This window comes from Lethenteron reissneri, chromosome 3 (genome assembly GCF_015708825.2).
Source record: "Lethenteron reissneri isolate LAM-NWPU_2019-01 chromosome 3, ASM1570882v1, whole genome shotgun sequence".
NCBI lineage: Eukaryota > Metazoa > Chordata > Hyperoartia > Petromyzontiformes > Petromyzontidae > Lethenteron > Lethenteron reissneri.
In genome coordinates this window covers 11,054,749-11,075,534 of record NC_083781.1, presented here as the reverse complement: position 1 = coordinate 11,075,534, position 20,786 = coordinate 11,054,749, and the positions used below count along the sequence as shown (strand labels likewise).

At 40.3% G+C, this 20,786-nt stretch overlaps 1 protein-coding gene across 4 annotated transcripts in view; it reads left to right on the top strand.

Moving 5' to 3' along the window:
- The first annotated feature begins 3,682 nt into the window (after positions 1 to 3,682).
- The window catches only part of MEIOB (meiosis specific with OB-fold), a 32,667-nt gene continuing 15,563 nt past the window's right edge, over positions 3,683 to 20,786 (top strand). Inside the window, exons 1-8 of one of the 4 annotated variants that reach the window (XM_061557873.1) lie at positions 3,683 to 3,710; positions 5,733 to 5,870; positions 7,225 to 7,282; positions 8,446 to 8,577; positions 9,563 to 9,635; positions 10,911 to 11,103; positions 17,317 to 17,417; positions 18,763 to 18,815. In XM_061557873.1, coding sequence (XP_061413857.1) covers positions 5,790 to 5,870; positions 7,225 to 7,282; positions 8,446 to 8,577; positions 9,563 to 9,635; positions 10,911 to 11,103; positions 17,317 to 17,417; positions 18,763 to 18,815 — 691 coding nt within the window. In that variant the 5' untranslated portion in view covers positions 3,683 to 3,710; positions 5,733 to 5,789. The other 3 variants (XM_061557866.1, XM_061557882.1, XM_061557892.1) reach the window with 3 other exon arrangements.

Below are 20,786 nucleotides of genomic sequence, written 5' to 3'. Positions count from 1 at the left end.
TCCACATACGTAAGCCGACCGTGAAAATTAGAGTGTGCAGGGAATTCAACTTCACAAGGGCCTATTGGGCTAGAAGGGGCCCAGACCCTGGACTACAAAAACCTGGGGATATTTGGACAGGGGACTCCATTTAAATCCTTGGACCAGAGGCCATGTCGAACCTGCTACTCTTTTGTAAACTCCGTTTTCATTGTCTTTGTATTGTTTTATTTTATCGCGTTACATTATTCTCACGCAACTTGCACAAATCGAATAATTATTTCGCGCACAATCAGATGCAACGTATTTTGAGCGTGACAGTTAAATCTACAGCCAATATTGTCTGCATTGTAAGATTCAGATTCGGAATGTATGTATGTTTAATTTCTTTTACACCGGACATAGCCTACCGTGCTAATCAGAGGTGCGTGTGAAGGACAGAAACTAAACACATTTAGACGGGAGGAATCCGATGAGCTATGAAGCTTTTTTCACATATGTCCAGTAGGGTCACGGGGTCAGCAACGTTACATCAACAAACAATACAAACAACGATATGAGTGCAAAATAGAGAAAAAGTAGTTAAATTTCGATTTAAAGCTTTCGTGACTGCAGGGATTCATCTTCTTGGTTCTTTCGGTAAAGTCACGTAGAAGGGAAGTAATAAAATAATAAAAATAAAACATAAATAAAATCATTATCACGACGTTTCGGCCACAACGCAAGCAGCCATCCTCAGGTGAAGACGTATTGCATAAGTACACACATTCCTGTGGGATGTTGGGGGGTGAGGTATAATCTGGTAGGTTTGGGTGTGTGACCACAATTGTGAAACTTTACTGACACCGGTTGTAAGTTTTTAGGTGTGTCTTACTTTACGAGCATTTTGCAACGATGTTTTTTTGTAAAATAAAGCGATCATAAAGATGTGTCACGTTTCCTGTTTTACAACAGTAAAGCTGGACCCAAAAAAAACAGAGGAAACTAAGTAATCTTGATTTGAAGCTTTCGTGACTGCAAGAATCCATACTCTTTGGTTCTTTCGGTAAAGTCACGTAAGTATAAAATAAAATAAATCACGACGTTTCGGGCGCAACACAAGTTGAAGTGCATGTATTAGGTGTAGCCCTGTGAGCCATTCGGCTCTTGAATCGGGTGCAACCGCAACAAACAAAAAACAAAAACATGAACAAAAAACATCTTAAAGTGAATATGTGACTGAGTGCAAACAGAAAATCCAAGAAAAGACAGTAAAATATTGCAGAAAAAGCACCGTACACAAACATGTGCAAAATCCCAGTGGGATGCAAGTCAAACAACAACAACCACAAGACAACTTAGATTAAGGCCATCAGTCTAACTCTGTACTACAACAAACAAACATGGCCAAACCAAAAAACGTATCGAAAATCACCAAAATAAAGCCATAAAAGCAATGAAACAGTGCAGGTCATAGGAACTGTGACCGAATTTTCACAATAAACGACGTAAACAACATGTACTACCAAACTCTGCAGCCATAGCGTCCATCATCAGGTGGGAAAGCATGCTGCTGAGACGGACTGTTTTAAAAGGTTTGCAATGGATGTAGCCCAAGGGTCATAAGGAAGTGGCCGGGGCTAGTGATGTTAATGTGAGAAATTAGCATGATGTTAATGTGAGAAATTAGCATGTAACTGTAAGATAGGAGAAGAGCGGCCTCCTGGACGAGGGCACGGAAGTGGCTATGTTAATGCGAGGGATTAGCATGATGTTAATGCGAGGGATTAGCATGATGTTAATGTGAGAAATTAGCACGATGTTAATGTGAGAAATTAGCATGATGTTAATGTGAGAAATTAGCATGATGTTAATGTGAGAAATTAGCATGATGTTAATGTGAGAAATTTGCATGATGTTAATGTGAGAAATTTGCATGATGTTAATGTGAGAAATTAGCATGTAACTGTAAGATAGGAGAAGAGCGGCCTCCTGGACGAGGGCACGGAAGTGGCTATGTTAATGTGAGGGATTAGCATGATGTTAATGTGAGAAATTAGCATGTAACTGTAAGATAGGAGAAGAGCGGCCTCCTCGACTAGGGCACAGAAGTGGCTATGTTAATGCGAGGGATTAGCATGATGTTAATGTGAGAAATTAGCATGTAAAAGTTAGCTAGGGGAGCGGCCTCTAAGTAACTTTGTTTTAGCTGTTCCCAGTCGAAGGCAATGCAAAACCCATCGTTGTACCGTACTTGTGCGCTTCCACATTTATGCTCACCAGCGCGCACTGACCACCGGCTAATGCTGATCACACAGTTTTCGTGGGTGCGTCTTTTATAACCTGAGCAATCTTACAATCTGGAGAACGCTGTTGTTCATACATATCAGCCCATACCGTTTACCCGTATTCTTGTACAGGGAAATTGAGTTTCCAGGTCCATACGGCATACGGCCGTTTCGATACGGTCAAAAAAATGTTTTGGTCTATTTGTTTGTGTTTCTCTCCCTGTGATGTGACTTTGCAGGATGAACGTTGATATTTATAAGTGGCACGGGGTGACCATTAAGGTCTGAATTGGTTCTGTAATAAGGTAGGGCACTGATAATAAGGGGTGAGACAGGTATGGTAATTTCCCATTTGATTTCTAACTTAGGGGCTGGGCCGTCCATAAATGACGTCACGCGATTTTAGACGATTTTTGACCCCCCCCCCCCTAGTCACACGGCGTCACAAAGTTAGACCCCCCCTCAAATATGACGTCACAAAGCTCTGCCCCCCCCCCCCCCCCAAAAATAAAACATGCTTCAAATCGCTTTCAACTATTGTCATTGTTGTGCCTATTTAATGTGGCGCTGCACTCTGATGTTGTCGAAGAAAACATTTATTAAAAAGTCTATTTAATTAAGTAAAACGTGTTGTCTATATGTATTTAAAGTTGTGCATTTTGATGTGACGTCACACATCGTCACAAATGTCTGACCCCCCCCCCATAGGTACGTGACGTCATTTATGGACGGCCCCTTAATCATCCTCGCAATGGTATCTATGAATGGACTGCTGATGTTGGGTTTTTTTCCCCCGAGATTGTAAATTTGAACGATTCCCGCCAATTTCTCGCAATTTGATTGGTCAGCACTGCAACCTCCAACAATTGAGGGGCTATATTTTGATTTAAAGCTTTCGTGACTGCAGGGATTCATATTCTTGGTTCTTTCGGTAAAGTCACGTAGAAGGGAAATAATAAAAATATATTTTTATTATGGAAATAATAAAATTAAAATAAAATAATACAAATATTTTATTACTATTTTATTATTTCCCTTCTATGTGACTTTACCGAAAGAACCAAGAATATTGAAGGGCTGTTTGTTATCTTGCTGTGGGTCTGGGACTGTTTTATTGTTCTTTATCTTTGCTGCCTTGGTCAATCGTAATAAATCGATCTTATATAAATCATGTATTTATTTATATCGATTTAAAGACTTAATTACCATGTTCTCTAATATTTTTTTGTACTCCTATCGTTTTTTTCTCTTCTTGTATTGTTTGCTGTCGTAACTTGCTGACCTCCACCCCCCCATACTGGAATATTTTTTTTTAAAGAGCTTCATAGCTCATCGGATTTCTCCCGCAGTCTTAAATGAACGATTGTGATTGGCCGATTGATTGAGTGGCGGTGACGTCACCGGCGCGAGCCACGCCTTCTCAGTTTGGCGGGAAACGCGAGAGCTGTCGCCAAGGCAACGGACGTGCGTTTAACCCCGTGCGTTCCTTTACATGAAAACTATTTAAACAACAAAATATTTATAAAGTAATCTTGTGATTTTTATTATTATTATTAGTGTTTGCATACCGTGACTCTGTTGTGTATGTCGTAAGTTATAAACGGCGAGATTTTTTCCCATAGCTGTGTTTGTATATGAAGCTGTAAATACAATTACATTGGCTGTTGTAAGTATCGAGCATATTAAAAACTATTCTTTACGATATCGGAGACAATACGTACTTTAAACCTTGCTGCATTTTAATACGGTGGTCGTTAAACAAATGTTTCCTCATTTTTACTTCTAAATATAAAGGGACGTTTCCCTTCATGAGTTTTATGCAGCTGGACAAATCACTTTAAATGCTAATGTTTTTACCTCACAACAGCAGTGCATCTACCGTAACCGAATTTAAACTTAAGTCTCGACAGCACTTTGAGGTAACTTTTCTGAAGCTCGTTCTTAAACGTGGCATTCGTGTGCACCTAGCCTGGCACAAGCACCGTCATTCCCACTTGGTGGTGGCGAATGGCATCTGTGTGTACACACAATAAGTAAGATATAATATATAACAACTATAGCCTATACGAATAATATATGTGACGTGCATTTTCTGTAATCTATAAGGCTTACTATATTGGTTATATTTTATTTATATGACCAAATGATCCGTAACACAGTGCTACGTGTTGGGCAGTACAAGCAAAGGTCCATCGTTGTACCGTACTCATCTATGCTCTCGTATCCGCGCTCAACACGCACTGACCAGCGTGGTGAAGTATGGTCAAATGTCTTGCACGATGGGCAAGACACCGCTTCGTCCAGTAGTCTATTGACAAAAGCGTGCCTGTCAACCCCTTATCAATGCCCCTACATTATTACAGATCAATTCAGAGATTATTGGTTACCCCGTGTCCCTTATAAATATCAACGTTTATCCTACAAAGTCCCCATCACAAGGGTAGAAACAAAAATAGGCACCACTAAATACCTGTCAACCCCTTATCAATGCCCCTACATTATTACAGATCAATTCAGAGATTATTGGTTACCCCGTGTCCCTTATACATATCAACGTTTATCCTACAAAGTCCCCATCACAAGGGTAGAAACAAAAATAGACACTCACCACTAAATACCTGTCAACCCCTTATCAGTGCCCGACATTATTACAGACCAAATTAGACATTATTGGTTACCCCTTGTCCCTTATAAATCTCAACGTTGATCCTATAAAGTCCCCATCATAAGGGTAGAAACACAAATAGACACTCACCACTAAATACCTGTCAACCCCTTATCAGTGCCCTACATTATTACAGACCAAATTAGACATTATTGGTTACCCCGTGTCCCTTATAAATCTCAACGTTGATCCTACAAAATCCCCATCACAAGGGTAGAAACACAAAGAAATAGACACAAAAAATGTTTATGCCCGCATTGAAACGGCCGTACGCCGTATGGACCTGAAAACTAAATTTCCCTGTGCAAGAATACGGAGTAAATCGTATGGGTTGACAGGTAATGCCAGCGTGGTGAAGTATGGTCACACGATTCGCAAAGCGTGGGTAAGACACCGCTTCGTCCGCTAGTCCATTGACGAAAGGGGGCCACTGTTCAAGTGCAATTCAATGCACGAATTACCAAAAAGACCCTCCACATTTGGTAGTAACACTGCCATAAATAGTAAAGTATTTACTAAACGCGATAGCCGACGTTTCGGGCGATGGCACTTCTCTACTATTAATGAGGACCATTGCTTGAAATGTCTCCTATTTTTATATACGGTGTACATATTTTTTCTGGCCCTGTTAATGACATGTATTACGGTTTTTTGTTATTTGTGCACCACTGCCAACAACAGTATCGCCAAAAAAATGTCTAACTAAAAGATGGAAATATATATGGTCCTGCATCTGTATGTAATGACGGTCCAGTGCGTTGTCCTCTTTAGAGCAGTATTAATGACGAGCAAATTGTGATATTCACTTTCATATGGCCCAGGTGTTAGGATTGCTTCTACTGCAAGTGGAGGAGAGGTTGTTGGTGGTGGCGGTGGTGATGGACAGCACAATGACTTACAGACCAACACCTTCAAGCAAGACTACCATTGAAGAACTGCACCCCAGTGCAATGAATATTGTAAGCAAACTCGCGCGTTTATTATAATTTACGTTTGTTGGGCACCGCACGCGTTGGTATGGTCAGGACCTTGGGTTTATAAATCATGGGATGGAGGGGGGGGGTATGCTGGAACATTGAGACTGTGTGAGAACGGTGTGGATTGGAAGGGTAACTAAGCCCCGTGCACTTTCATTTCATGTGGAAATCCATACTCTCATATCCAAAATGCATTTATTTATTACTTACCCGATGCGCTCTTGACAATCTTCAATCACGGACGATTTATAGAGTAATTCGGTTAGTTCCAGAGTTTAAATGATACAGCCAGTGTCGCGTGTACAATGTGCAGAGCTGGTCTGTGACTCAAAGTCAGTGATTTCTTCCCCAAATTAGCATTGAGGCGGTACTTATCCTCTGTTTAAGTCTGAAGTCAGTGGTGGAAATTCCTCAATCCTTACAGCGGGGGTGAGTTTCAATCGGAGAACCACCTGTTGACATCCCAACCAATTGGTACTTGTTTTATCCACCCAAGAAGGATGATGGGCAAAGTCAACTCGCAACCTTCTGATTATGAGCCGCTTACTCTATAAACTGGGCCACCTGGCAAGTTAGCATTGGGATCTACAATATTAGGCCAATTTATTATTTAGAAATTATAAAAACCTGTATTATGGATTCAAAGGTTTGCTCAAATTATTTGTCTGAATGCCAGTGTACATAGATGTCTCTAATAAATATAGGCTTTATTTAGGCTGATATGTACATTCCCAATAATATAATTTGGTTTACACATTTAATTCTGATCTATTGCAAATTTGCTATGGCTAAAGTTGCCAGAGGTTGAAGTTGGCCAACACGCACATGAGCAAATGTTATTAATATGGTAATCAACTAAGGTTTTACCTCATGTACCCAAACTCTGCTTACACACCAAGTGAAGCCTCACTGCATAAACCAATATATGTATTGGTCTGGCAGTGGTGGCACACGCGTGTAATCCAGCACTTTGGCAGCGAGGGTTGGTGGAACACAAACATTTGTGAAACTCTCTCCCGTCCCGTGGGCGTCAGTGTCGCAATCGCCTAGTTTTCCAGGGTATGGCAATGTAGTACGTGGATTCATTTGTATCTGTTCTACCTGTAATGACACTATATCACTTTATCTTACATAAATCATCGTGATTACTTATTTGTGTGTGAATGGGCCATTGTCACCCATGATGATGTGTGTTGCCAGAAAATGCCAACAACCCGAAGAATAAGGAAACATTAAATTGTATTTATGTCAGTGTTGCATTTTCACGTGTACTGAAATATGTATAACAGTGCAGAATGCAGTCATCCTTAAAATAATGGTGCTGTTTTAATTTTAGACAATTCTAGGTGTCATTCTTGGGAAAAGTGATCCAAAAGGATGTCGAAGTCGAAAAAGTTGAGTATTTGCAACACTTTTCACAATGACCATAACAGCATTATTGAAAATGTACTCATGGAGGTGACAGAATGGATCAGTGAGCGGAAACTGCGTTGAGATGGCACCACAGATTCTGGATTCGAATCTGGATTTCACCCACCCATGATTAATCTTGATTCTCTTGTGTAGTGAGTTGATAGTAACACCCTAGCCAGCAATGGCTGCACATACACACACAAAAAACCCATCGTATTACCTTTTGATTTAAAGCTTTTATGACTGCAGGGATTCATATTCTTGGTTCTTTCCGTAAAGTCACGTAGAAGGGAAATAATAAAATAATAAAAATATATAAAAACAATACAATTATCACGAAGTTTCGACTGCAACACAAGCAATCATCATCAGGTGTGAAATCCACAAATTTGATTGCTGTTGATTTCACACCAGATGATGATTGCTTGTGTTGCAGTCGAAACGTCGTGAGAATTTTATTGTTTTATATTTTTATTATTTTACTATTTCCTTTCTACGTGACTTTACCAAGAGAACCAAGCATATTACATTTGTTTAATTTATTTGGTATTTTTTTCAAGTCATCATTTTAAATAAGTATTTTTTGGTAACAAGGCTACTGTTAACCATGTTATTTCCCCAGCCATTCGTGCTGTTAACTTCCTGCACATGTTCAAGTCCAAGTTCAAGACCTTCCTTTTTTACTCTGCCTATGACTGCCAAATTCTTTCTACGAATAAATATGTCTACTTTCTGTAGAGCATCTTGAGATGCGGTGACATTTAGATGCAATAGGAATTCACATTGTCTTTCACCATTTGACTGCCATCATCATTTACGATTTACATTTCGGCTCCCATGCAGTACGCTGCTATGCGAGGAACATCTCTATGCTATATTAATATGAGTGTATGTGATCAAATGCAGCACCTCTAGCATGGCTAATAGGTAATTGAAGGGACTCTTCAAGGTAGTTCTATAATAATATTTTGCAGAGCCTGTTTTACGAGCACGCGGTGATGCCCTGGACACATTTTCATCTGACGTCGATAGCAGCGCAATTGGAATATAATCGGGGGGTCGGAAATACAAACATGATTTACTCGTATAGTTCAAATCTCGCAGTGCTCACGTCAAGCTTTGTTTGATTTGCGCGAGTCTGCAGGTCCTGAGAAAGAACGATTCACCTTTGATTTTGTTTTGCGGGATTCCCCAAATAATTTTATTAATGTGGAATGTTGGGGCGACGATACATTCATTCACAACCTCTCCAGAAGCTTCAAGATTGGAGAAGTTGGTAAGTAACTGTTGTAAAAAAAAGCATACGTTTAAATTTCACGAGACTAATAGTTTGTACACTTAAAATTTGCCTTAATCATCTTCTTGGTTCTTTCGGTAAAGTCACGTAGAAGGGAAGTAATAAAATAATAAAAATAAAACATAATAAAATAATTCTCACGACGTTTCGGCCACAACGCAAGCAGCCGTCCTGCCGACAGACCTGGTCTTCACCTGAGGACGGCTGCTTGCGTTGTGGCCGAAACGTCGTGAGAATTATTTTATTATGTTTTATTTTTATTATTTTATTACTTCCCTTCTACGTGACTTTACCAAAAGAACCAAGAAGATGACTCCCTGCAGTCACGAAAAGCTTTAAATCGAAATTTGCCTTAATTATTAAAGGAAAATACAGTAAAAAAAACATTGCTCTTTATTTTGTGTATGTATGTACCTAGGCTTGTAACCTGGACTGTGACACGTATTCAAAGCTTTCTTTATGATGAAAAAAGCTCAGTTCATAAGAAAAAATGATTTTCAAGTGATTTTCCCAGAGCATTACTTGAACATAAATTAAATAATAGAATACGACGTTTCGATTGCAACACAAGCAATCGTCATCAGGTAGAACTAAATTTGAGAGATGACGATTTCTTGTGTTGCAGTCGAAACGTCGTATTCTATTAATTTATATTCTTTCTATGTGACTTTACCGAAAGAACCAAAGAGTAATTCCTGCAGTCACGAAAGCTTCAAATCAAGTTTCATTACTTGAACAGTCCGGGAACATCACTGCGCTGTACCTTTTAATATGTTACTGTTGTGGCATTAAGGTCGATGTATTAGTGTTCCTGAAAGTCAATGTAACATTCTTTCTTACTAACACAGCTTCTAACCTATTTGGAAAGCTTTTACACAACCTAAGTACGTATATGACATTATAGCTATTTGTATGTTGGATTTGTGTATTTTTTAACGATTGCTATTTTTGTTTCTGTGTGAAGTGAAAGTCCAGAATCCCCTTGTCCGACCCAAGGATATCGAACAGGATGAGAAGTTCAGGCCATGGACTCCAAGGTAGTGTGTGTAAAATGTTAATGAGCAGGCATTACATAAGCTACCTTTTTGTGTATTTCAATAACTGCTGTCACTAAAAAGCATTCTTTGGCCTAAGTTGGAATATTTTTTGTGATATGAACCTTATGGCGGTACCCCCGGGGTACCATAGTACCCCAGCTCTCGCATAATATCCGTGATGCAGTCACTTTTAGTCAGTTGATGGTCGACGATGCGGCAATCGACTCATCTCGACGAGCTGTACACGATGCACTATGGAGCATACGACAGTTCAGGGTTTCAGCGCAATCGTCCTCACTGCATTTCGACATCGCGGAGTAGCGCTGATTTCGGATTGATTGGTACCCCAGTCGCGGAGTCAAGTACACCCCTGGAAAAAATAGTGTCCCAGAAATAAAATATTTAATTTTCTCGGCCATTTTGTATTATTTGGTACCTTGGGGTATCGCCATAAGGATCACATATGGGCTGGCGCACCCAGTTCCTATCTCGCTGCACTTGATGGGATCCAGCGTAAAGCAGTCGGCTCGATTGATGAGCCAGCACTCGCCGGGTTCGTTCCAGTCACTCACTCACCGGCAGTCAGTCACCTCCTCATCAATCTTTGATCACTAATACCAGGGTCACAGTTCACTCATTGATTCCTCCGCCACGTTGAGGACTCATGACTTCCACCTCGTCCAGACTGCGTTCAACCACTGCAAGTCAAAGCACTTCCCAACACGGCTCGCCTTCGGAATTCTCTCCCATGATCTCTTTTCCCAATCTCTTATAAACCTTGTGCAATGTAATAGATACAGTGTACCAACTCTTATCGATTGCACCTTCAGTAGTGCAGTTTGTTGCTGGACGTTTGACGTTTTTTGGTCTTTTGGCCTATGCTAAGCAAATGTTGTATATGAGTTTTAAAAACTTCACACATAAGATAGGACCGATTGACAGCATTGCGTAATCTGTACGTCGTTACATAATTTGTTTAAAAAATAAATTACAGCCTTGCCTCTGCTTATCAGTGTTAGCTGATTTCCTGCTGTAAAAATAACATTTTGTTATTATAGCAGTTTAATTATGGACTCCTGTTCTTTGACACTTAACAATTACATTTAAAAATAATAGTCGCCACTGTAATCATAATTGGTACTCATTTTGCTTGAAGTATTTTTAAACCAGTGTGACACCTGAATAGCAATGATGTCACGTCGTTGCCGTTTTGAAAAGAATGCCATGTAATTATAGCACATGCATCTTATTTTTCCTGTGCTAAACAATCCTCAGCCCCTACAAACTGACTATCAGCGAAAACCACTCTGCTGTGACTTTGTGCTTCGGAGAAGAAGGCTCGAGTATGATGCCTCTCTTGCACTTGCCGACGAAGGAAAGCCACGATTACTACACACTCTCTGACATCCTCGCTAATGGCCAGAACTTGCAAGGAGAAGTCATCAACATCCTCGTTGGCGTCAGGAATGTAAGTAGCCGGCGGTCTAAGATTTTACTGCAGCTTAGATTAGTGGCGGAGTGCAGCCCTATGGCGTGACGATGTTTAAATGACAAAGTCAATGTTAAACAAACTTTAAACAAATGTGAAACGCTAAACAAAATGAGTAATGATATGAATTTGTTTTGTCTTTCATGCATTCTGCTCTAGCTCTCAACCCCTGTGTATATTAGGGAAAACTACCAATGGAGTTAAATATTGTACCGATATTTTCTTTACTTGATTATTGTAATTTAGAAGTGGGGCTGAGACTTCAGCAGAGGGCTAAGCCGCCCCCAGCCCATTCCCCGATGCTAAAGTGGGTGGCGTAGCATGGTTGGTATAGACCCTGCCACAAGAAATGTAATTGCCCCCCACTGTCCAATTTTCAATTTCCCCAACTCTTTGTATGCCACCGCCTGGGCCCCCCTGGTCTGTGGAACTCTGATGTAGTTGCACCACCTGCAAATTCAATAGCTCAGCCGCTAAGCCTAATTGTCGCTGCTGAAGTGGCATTATGCAAGGGTTTGGCGGTGCGAACCGGACCTTGGCTCAGTAATGTCATGGAGCGTTATCAAATCACACCGTTCACTGGACGTGAAAGAGTTGCATCGCCGCAATGTCAGAGCTAGTGAGCCATCGCATGCTGTTTTATGTATAAAAGCCACAAATGAACCTTTTTTATTGGCCATGGTAATTACATCTCGGAAAAATACATTTACATTCTTATTTACTTACCAAATTTGGAAGCACCTGTGGTCAGACATAAATCACTCGAATTTGTATACACATTTTATATGCTTACTCTTTGGTTCTTTCGGTAAAGTCACGTAGGTAGAAAAAATAATAGATCACGACGTTTCGATCGCCACACAAGCAATCGCCTTCAGGTGGGAGAGAGAAACAGGCTATTGAAACAAGTTCTTATATATGGAGCCGAGAGGGGGGGTTACCGCATTGGGCAAGAGGGTGGGGGAGCTAGAGATTATGCCTAAGTGAGAGGGAAATCCAAAGATGGGAACCGAGATGGGGGGGGACGGGTTGTGGTTGATGCGAGAGCTGAGGGGGTGGCCATTGAATTGCGAGAGATTAGCATGTCAATGTGCTAGTGAGACATCCAGCTCGTTAGAAAACGAGGGAAACATACGAGGGACAACACCACATCGAGAGAAGGAGACAGAGACACACACCGAGAGGCACAGAGAGAGACACACACAGAGAGAGACACATACAGAGAGAGAGACACACACACAGAGACACAGGGAGAGAGAGACACACACCTAAAGAGACACACAGACACAGAGAGAGAGAGACACAAAGAAAGACACCCACGCACAGAGAGAGACACACACAGAGTGACACACAGAGAGAGACACATACATGTCGTTTCGTTTTTGTTTTTTAACCCTTTTATCTGGCAACAAAACTGACACCTTTTTTTTACAAGGAGTCATGTTTGCATTGACCACAATACCCGCGGTCGGAATGCAAACAAAAAACATTAATTTTATTATGTTTTATTTTTATTATTTTATTATTTCCCTTCTACGTGACTTTACCGAAAGAACCAAGAATATGAATCCCTGCAGTCACGAAAGCTTTAAATCGATATTTAACTGCTAATTTATTGTTTATTTGATATAGTTTTGGCTTCAAGTATTATTTCAAGAGATTAGACATTTCATTTCTGGGGTTCTGGCAACATATGAGTCATCTGGAAAATGCTATAATGGATGTATTTAGGTTCCATTCAAAAAAATCTATACACCCAGGAGTAATAAGTCAGATTAATGAATATCTGTATATAGAAATGAAGCATGTAATGGCAGATAGTGTTTGTAATTTTTTCATTTATTGATCTGATGCAGAAAATTATATTTAAAGCAGAAATATAATGAATACATTGCTCAATATTCTGTTTAACACCATTTATACATTTATTCAGAACGTTTTTAGTGCTATAATACTGCAGTTGTGATACTAAAACGAGATTTTATTTTTGGAAACTGCAGATGTTAGACATGGCTATTATCAAGCTTCTGCTTCAGTGAACTTATACATAAAAGAATAGTTTAGTAAATATTAGAAAAGTGTGTTGTATATACTTTCACTGAAAGGAAAGAAATATCTTAACATTTTATCCAACTGGTCATCTTCAGGAAATATTGAGGTTTACAGCGAGAGATGGTTCCATCAATACATTTTCACAATCGCAATCACAAACATTTAGATTGATTGATCCGGCATTCGCCAATTCTCTCCAGTCAGTTGCTTCCTTATCGCTATTCTATCACTACTACTTTGCTAAATGTTCACGTGAAGTGTATTTATTTACCCATTCATTCATATTGAGAACTCAGTCTACCAGACGAAGTATGTTGTTTCATCCACACTGCGTTCAACCACCACACTGTAGGTCTTTCTGTTTTCTCTCCTCGTACTGTTCGACTTTGTTCCCACGCTCTTATATTCTTGCTCATTTCCAGAAACGTTTTAAATGTTATCTATTACAACTTTTATAGTGCCGTTTGTTGCTGGCTGCTTGAAACGTTGGGCCTTTGGGCCTGCAATTAGCAACTGTGTAAAAAAAAAATGTGGAACAGTTTTTTACTCCAACCCAATTAGCCAAGGGGAGTGTCGAGAAGGATTTGGAGTCATGATTGTTGACAGACCTGGCCAACCAAACAGATTCTGTCCATCTCACATAAAGACAAAGATACCCTGTATAGCCTACACAGACAGTTGGGGTAAATGTTGTTTCACGAGCGCCTATGCAAACACGTGCGCATAATGTGCTTATGCGTGAGGGTTGTTCTGTTTGCCCCAAAAGTGTACAAATGTAGCACGAATCCAAAGATGGCTAAGCAAGAATTAAAACAACGATAATGATGAAGAGGATAGCAATGATCATGATGAGAATGCAGATAATGGTGACAATGATGAGGCAGTGATTATAATAATATGGCCAATGAAGATTAAGAGAATGATAAATGATGACAGATGAGAATGATATATGATGTTGATGATGGATAAATGATGTTGATGGCAATGATAAATGATGAGAGATGAAAATGCCATGATTAGATAACACCCTAACCCCATACTATTACTAACGCACCTCCTCCTAGTTAAGGGCATTTTGTAAATTGAGTGAAAAGTAGTGGTGGAATGGGTTTAAGTTTTGCACAGAAATTGCTGTACATCCGTCAAAAAATTGGCGTGACAGACAAAATAGCTACACAAATCGTGAGTTTGAGTGTTCTATGACCAATGTGCTGTACATACTGCGCCTCATGCAGAAAATGCCCTGCCCGTGCACATTGGTGAAACCCAGAGAAGGCCGACAGACAGTTTCAGGGAATACCAGAGAGGTTATGCCAATGATTGTGTGTTTGTATCCTTGATTTAACCAGGAAATGAAATACTGTAAACCCATTTAAACATTGCCTCTTTTTGCAAGGGTGACCGGGGTTTTTGCTGATCACACAAAACCAGTCGCTGAACATTTCATATTCACAGGACACAGCCTCAGTGGTATGATGCTACATAGTCTGTTGTCCAGCTTTTACGATCGATTTGCAAACAGGCAAATACAAGACGTTTTTGAGGCTCGGATTAATAATTATCCTGCCCTTAATGCAAGACTTGACCTCCGATATCGATCTGAAAGCAAACTCTGGACCAGTTTCAACATTCAGTGTCCATCAGCAATCAGGCTTGCTTAAATTTATGCTGGCGAATTGCCCGTTGTTTATGGGCATGGACCATTTCTGCAAGAAATAGGTCCTAGTTTGACGCAAAATTATGTAATACGTAAGACAAAATAATAATTAAGTATCGTCAAGAATGTTAATAACGATAAAAAAAAATCTTGATTCCCATATAGTTGCTGGGTTCACAGGCAAACACATGTAGGTTTAGTGAAAATACCCTAGTCCATATATGTATTTTACATACATGCTGCTGGTCATATACGTGGGTGTATATAGTTTGATGGATTATGTATTGCTCACACATTTGACGTAATAACAACAATTAAAAACAGCAGTTAGCATTTCACATAGCCTCATTCAAACGTACAAAAACCCAGGACACACTGTGCAAACCTTTTGATATTCAAATGCTTATGTAATTTCACATTGCCATTGATTACAGCGGGTAAAATCTATCACATTTGGCTAACTGTTAAATGTCCACACAATGAGAACACTCATTATACTTCAGTTGGGCAATCTGCATATTGAATTCTGCGATGCATTCAAATACATAAATGACATTGAAGACTCATTGCAACTAAGTGAGCCCATAATCTGACACCACCCATGTTTACCTACCAAGACTAATTAAGACTCAATCAAATCGTTAGCACAGATATTTTCGCCATTCTTCTAATTCAAGGCTATTAGAATGGTGGTATGTTTTACTGACGATTGTAGTCTGCAATAGGAGGCAATGTTACTACGCGGTTTTAGCCAATTATATAATTTCCGAGTCAAAATTGGCAAACCTCAGAATTGCCCGTAGAAGGGCAATCCAACTAAAAGTCGAGATCTTTCTTTAAGTGACCATGTAACAACAACAAAACCCGTAAAATTAATAATTTAATGAATTTCATATTCGCGCCATTTTTAAAGTGTAAGGTTATCACGTATGTGCCATGCTTCACAGACATAACCTGCAGTAGTTTCACAGTCGGGGATGATGTTGCTATGTGCAATACCAACTGAATAATTTTCAGGTAAATTGGACCTTGACACCAGCATACAATGTCTATTGTTTTCAAAGGATATCAGGATTAATAAGGTCAACTGTGAAGTAGACGGCATGTATCTTACCTGTTAATACACCTACAGTGTAAGCCAAGGAAGCCTGCCAGATTTGAACCGTGAACCTACTGTATGTGTAGGGGTGTTAGAGAGAGAGCCGTTATGCATGGCAGCTTATGGGAAACAAACACAGTGGGCGGGGCTACGTGAGTGCACGGGGGGGGGGGGTGCTCTCAACGACGTCCGCACCGGGCAGCCCGGGGCCCCACCCCTCAGCGGGGGTTGAGTATAAAAGGGGATGTGTCAGAGGGCTCGGGGAGAAATGTTAAGCTAACGAGAAGACTGAAGACATCTTAGCTAGAAGCCCTGGACTCCCCTAGTTCGACGTCCTTATCAGGGCCGAACAGGATCGAGCCAGCGGCGTGGTTCCGAGAGCCAGAGCCGGTGCTCTTGTCAGAGCAGGTCTGGGACTCCGGGTACCGGGCCCGACTTACCAGTGTCGGGCCAGATAGCCTCCCCTAGCCCGTTAGTGGAGGACTAAGAGGCAGGCTAGGGTAGCTAGCGTGTGTATTCCCAGCTAGCCGGGTGAGGGGACCGATACCCCCTCGAGTGTTATATGCCCACTGTTGTGCTGTGAAATAAACCCGTGTGCCTCCAACTCCGGCGTCAAGAGTCGTCAACAGTATTACATAGGCAACAAGAAGCGAAAGCACTCGCTGGGCCTTGTCACTGCCAGATATATTAAATGATCCTTTTGGCGTCATCTTGTCCAACACCATGTGAGACTAGGCTCTAAGAAAAGCTGTCTCGGGTGTGGACCAATCAATTTCAAGGACAGTGCATTCATTATCAGAGTTGTGTTTTTGTTTGCATTCCGACCGCAGGTATTGTGGTCAATGCAAACATGACTCCTTGTAAAGAAGGTGTCAGTTTTGTTGCCAGATAAAAGGGTAAAACACCCATGATCAGATCCTGTTATTTTTATGTTATTCTCTTTTCAGGTACCAATTTTGTTACCATTTATTTACTGTAAACATATTTATCCATTGCACATACCATGAAAGATGTTTTTTGTTCAATATCGAATACGACATGTACCCTGGTAATCATTGGTAAAATTTTACCACACTTACACATCATGGCGTATGGATGCACAGTGACGTGCGCTAGATATCTTCAAACAGTCAGACAACGTTGATGACAGTCTGGAGGTCAGTAGTAGCATTGCTCTCACAACATATCAGAAACACTGAGACATGCATTCAAGCCATAGATTATAATAGCACAATCTGGAGAGACAAGCGGGCTGAAATTGTTGGCTTACAGAAAAAAAACCTCAGGCAAGGTCCACTGAAATGCATTTGTCACGTGTGCCACCATTCGTTCTAAGTGCATTGTTATCGACAGTTTTTTTTTACATACGTTCTCATGTCACCAGGTTTCAGAGCCAAAATCTTTCGTAACCAAGGACAACAGGCCGGGACAGAACTGTGATGTGATCCTCTTTGATGAAACTGTCAACTCGTTTCATTTTGTGCTGTAAGTTTTATGGATTTAGAGTGCAAAACAATACAATAAAAGTCAAACTCTCTTACACTGTGCAAAACTATCACCCATGTAAACAATGCATGCCACACTTGCCCTTCTCTGTAAAGAACATTACCCATCTACCGTGTCGGTGTTTAATCTGCACATTTGAAGCCTAAAAACTTTCAGTGCTATAGGTAATCTTAAGTCTTAAACTCACTTTATTGTCAAGTGTGTTACATGCATGACATACAACACAGATGAAATTACAGTCCTCTCTCTTGGTCCCACGGTGCAACCAAGCAATTAAAAAATTAATCACAATTAACAGACATAAATAAACAATAAACAATCGGCGATCAACACAAGATAAATAATCAAAAATGTAATAAACTTTAAATAAACAACAGTCAAGAATTTTTAAAATGTAAAATATTATTTAAATAAAGTATTTAAAGAAATGAGATATTTAAACCAGTGTGGTAGTGCGATGTAGTGCAATGTGCAGTCCAGAGATCAGGATGTACAAGTGAATGTGTGTGTGGGGGATGGGGTCAGGGGGCAAAGGGGGGTGGGTGGGCAGAGGGGGGGAGTGATGGTAGAGCAGGGAGGGAGTTGAGTCTCCTGACAGCCTGGTGAAAGAAACTGTCTTTGAGCCTGCTGGTCCTGGCTGGTGCAGCCCTGCAATTGCTTACTCATGTCACTGCTAGCAGAAGGGCCTACACTACAGGGAGCTCTAGAGAGCCTATATAGAGGGTATTTTGGTCTACCCTTCCATGCTGGCAAAGCATCTTGAAGAAGAGGCGTGCTGGCCACACTTTTACACTACCACATGTGACCGGCCAATCGAATAACAGTGCAGCTTGCAGTGCTCTCGTAGCTTTAAAATACTACAAAGGGCTCTTATTAGTTTCCACTCATTTACAATTGCAAAGATGTCAGGCAGAGCATGTATCATTTTGTCATCAGCCACAGCGGGATTTGCAATGTGTTTGTCAATGTGTCCTTTTAACCTGGTAACGGTTTGTGGATCGCGTCGATTTGTTTAACTCTATAATCCCCTAGGCTGTGAGGTATTGGGAGGATGGGAGTACAGAAACTAGGTTTGCGAACCCACCTGCATGGAATTTTAGTACTACATCCTCTCACGTGTGGATTTGCTATCGATTTTTAGCCCACTTTAATAAAAAAACACCCCTTAAAGAATTGACAGAGCATTTTACTTAGCCATCTCACTTAGGGATGCTCTTGAAGAGAGTCTTCAGACTGAGCGTTTCATTGATCAAATACATTGTTTATTATCATGCCATTGTTATACTCATTTCTGTTGATGAAACATGTTATGATGTTATTTTAGCTGGAATAAAGAAACTATCCAGCTTGCACAGACGTGGGAGCCTAGGAAAACAGGTTTGTTTAACTATTCTATTGTGATTTAACGCTTTCGTGACTGCAGGGATTCATATTCTTGGTTCTTTCGGTAAAGTCACGTAGAAGGGAGACAATAAAATAATAAAAATATAAAACAAAATTCTCACTACGTTTCGACTGCAACACAAGCAATCATCATCAGGTGTGAAAAACATGGCAAGAAATTTTGAAAAAAGTGGCGGTTTTATATTTTTATTATTTTCTTGTTTCCCTTCTACGTGACTTCCCCGAAAGAACCAAGAATATTCTATTGTGATTCAAAATATGTTTTATGCATAGACGAAGCAATACACTGTTCATCCACCATTTTCCGAATTGTATTACATTTGTGCATTTGGCATCATGTCACGAGATAAAGAAATTTCCTTTCATGAATCATCCAGAGCAGTGCAGAGAACAGCCTGCAGAAGGAGATATCACCAAACTATATATGAGATTCCATCAAATTACCTCTTTTATCCACACTATGGCAGATGCAGGTATAGAAACATCCCAAGGTGGAGCAGTTCTAAAATTACAAGCTTTCTTAAATAGGACCCGACATTAATAATATTTTTTTAAATATTAAACATGATGTCTGGTAAATATCAATAAAATACGAATATTCGAGGTCTCACTGGGATGGGAGCTTAGTCCCTCCTTTTTGTCCGTCAATTCACTAGGAACACGACAAAGAAACGTTAGGTGGAAGTGAAACCAATTTTTTTTAACTCTTAGAACTTGAATTTTGTCAGATTTGTTGAATTTTTTTTGTATGTGTTTGTAGTCAGTCATTGCTGACTCTGCTGAGACCCTTAACTTGCTGCAATTGAAATCCTGGTTGAATAACAGGCACCAGAAACCTGACTATTAAACCAGAATCCCAGCAATGCCAATTCAGTGCTTTGAATCCTCAGCCACCAGGCCACTTCGATACAGTTATACTCTTGCAATATTTTATATGTTACTGTTATAGCCAGCATTATTTGCTGTAGCTGTGTAATCCAAGTCTCACTGCCTTCACATAAAACCCACATATAGCTGTTGACAGCTGAAATGGCAGTGCAAACAGAAATTAATGTGCATTCTAGTTGTGGTGAATGTAAGTGCAACCTCAGCATCTGTCACAACTTGCACCTATTAAGTGACAGCCTATTGTGCTGTCACTTGTTTTTTTGGTACATTACGCGGATAAAAAAAAGTCTAGAAATCCATTTGAACGTGAAATGTTTTTCTTAAAAGGCTGAACATCAAAGAATGTTTGCTTCGTTTGTTCCATGTTCCTCAGTGTGGTGAGTAATTATTCGAGGTTTTTTGTTGCTATGTATGTCCTGCATTCACTGCACATAGGTTACAGCTACAAAGCATCCCACTTTAAAAAATGCTGTTCCAGTATTCCAAAACTTTTGGAAAAATCTGGATTTTTATCACAGTCAAACATTTTCTGGCCTCAGGCTCTAATATTAGCAAAGTTGTGGATGTGGTTGACAGAAGAGTGGGAAGGATGTATTAGCAGTAGGCAGGGCCTACCGTCAGAAAGAGCAAGGCCACAAACTGTTTGTGCAGGACTGGAGATTGAGTAGTCATAGCTATGTACAATTGAGTGGGGCCGACAATGGGCTCACTATGTGTCCTGGTTGAGCCTTTCAGAATATTTGGTAGCTATAATGTAGATTCAGTCAGTTGGCACAGTGCTTAAAGAGGACAGCTTGTAATAAGAAGGTTGTGAATTTAATTCCTAGTCAGGGGTTGACTCAACATTTCATCTCTTTGGTGCTGATAAAATGACGACCAGTTTGTGGGACATCAACAGCGATTGTCTTAAGGATAGCCTTTCCCCCACCATGTCAGTCCACTGGGGGTTATTTGAGCACACAGCTTGTGGGTAATGGGGGTTATATGACCATATTTCACCACGCTGGCTAGCACAAGTTCGTAATGGCAGGGAACACAGTTGCCGGAGCTTAATAC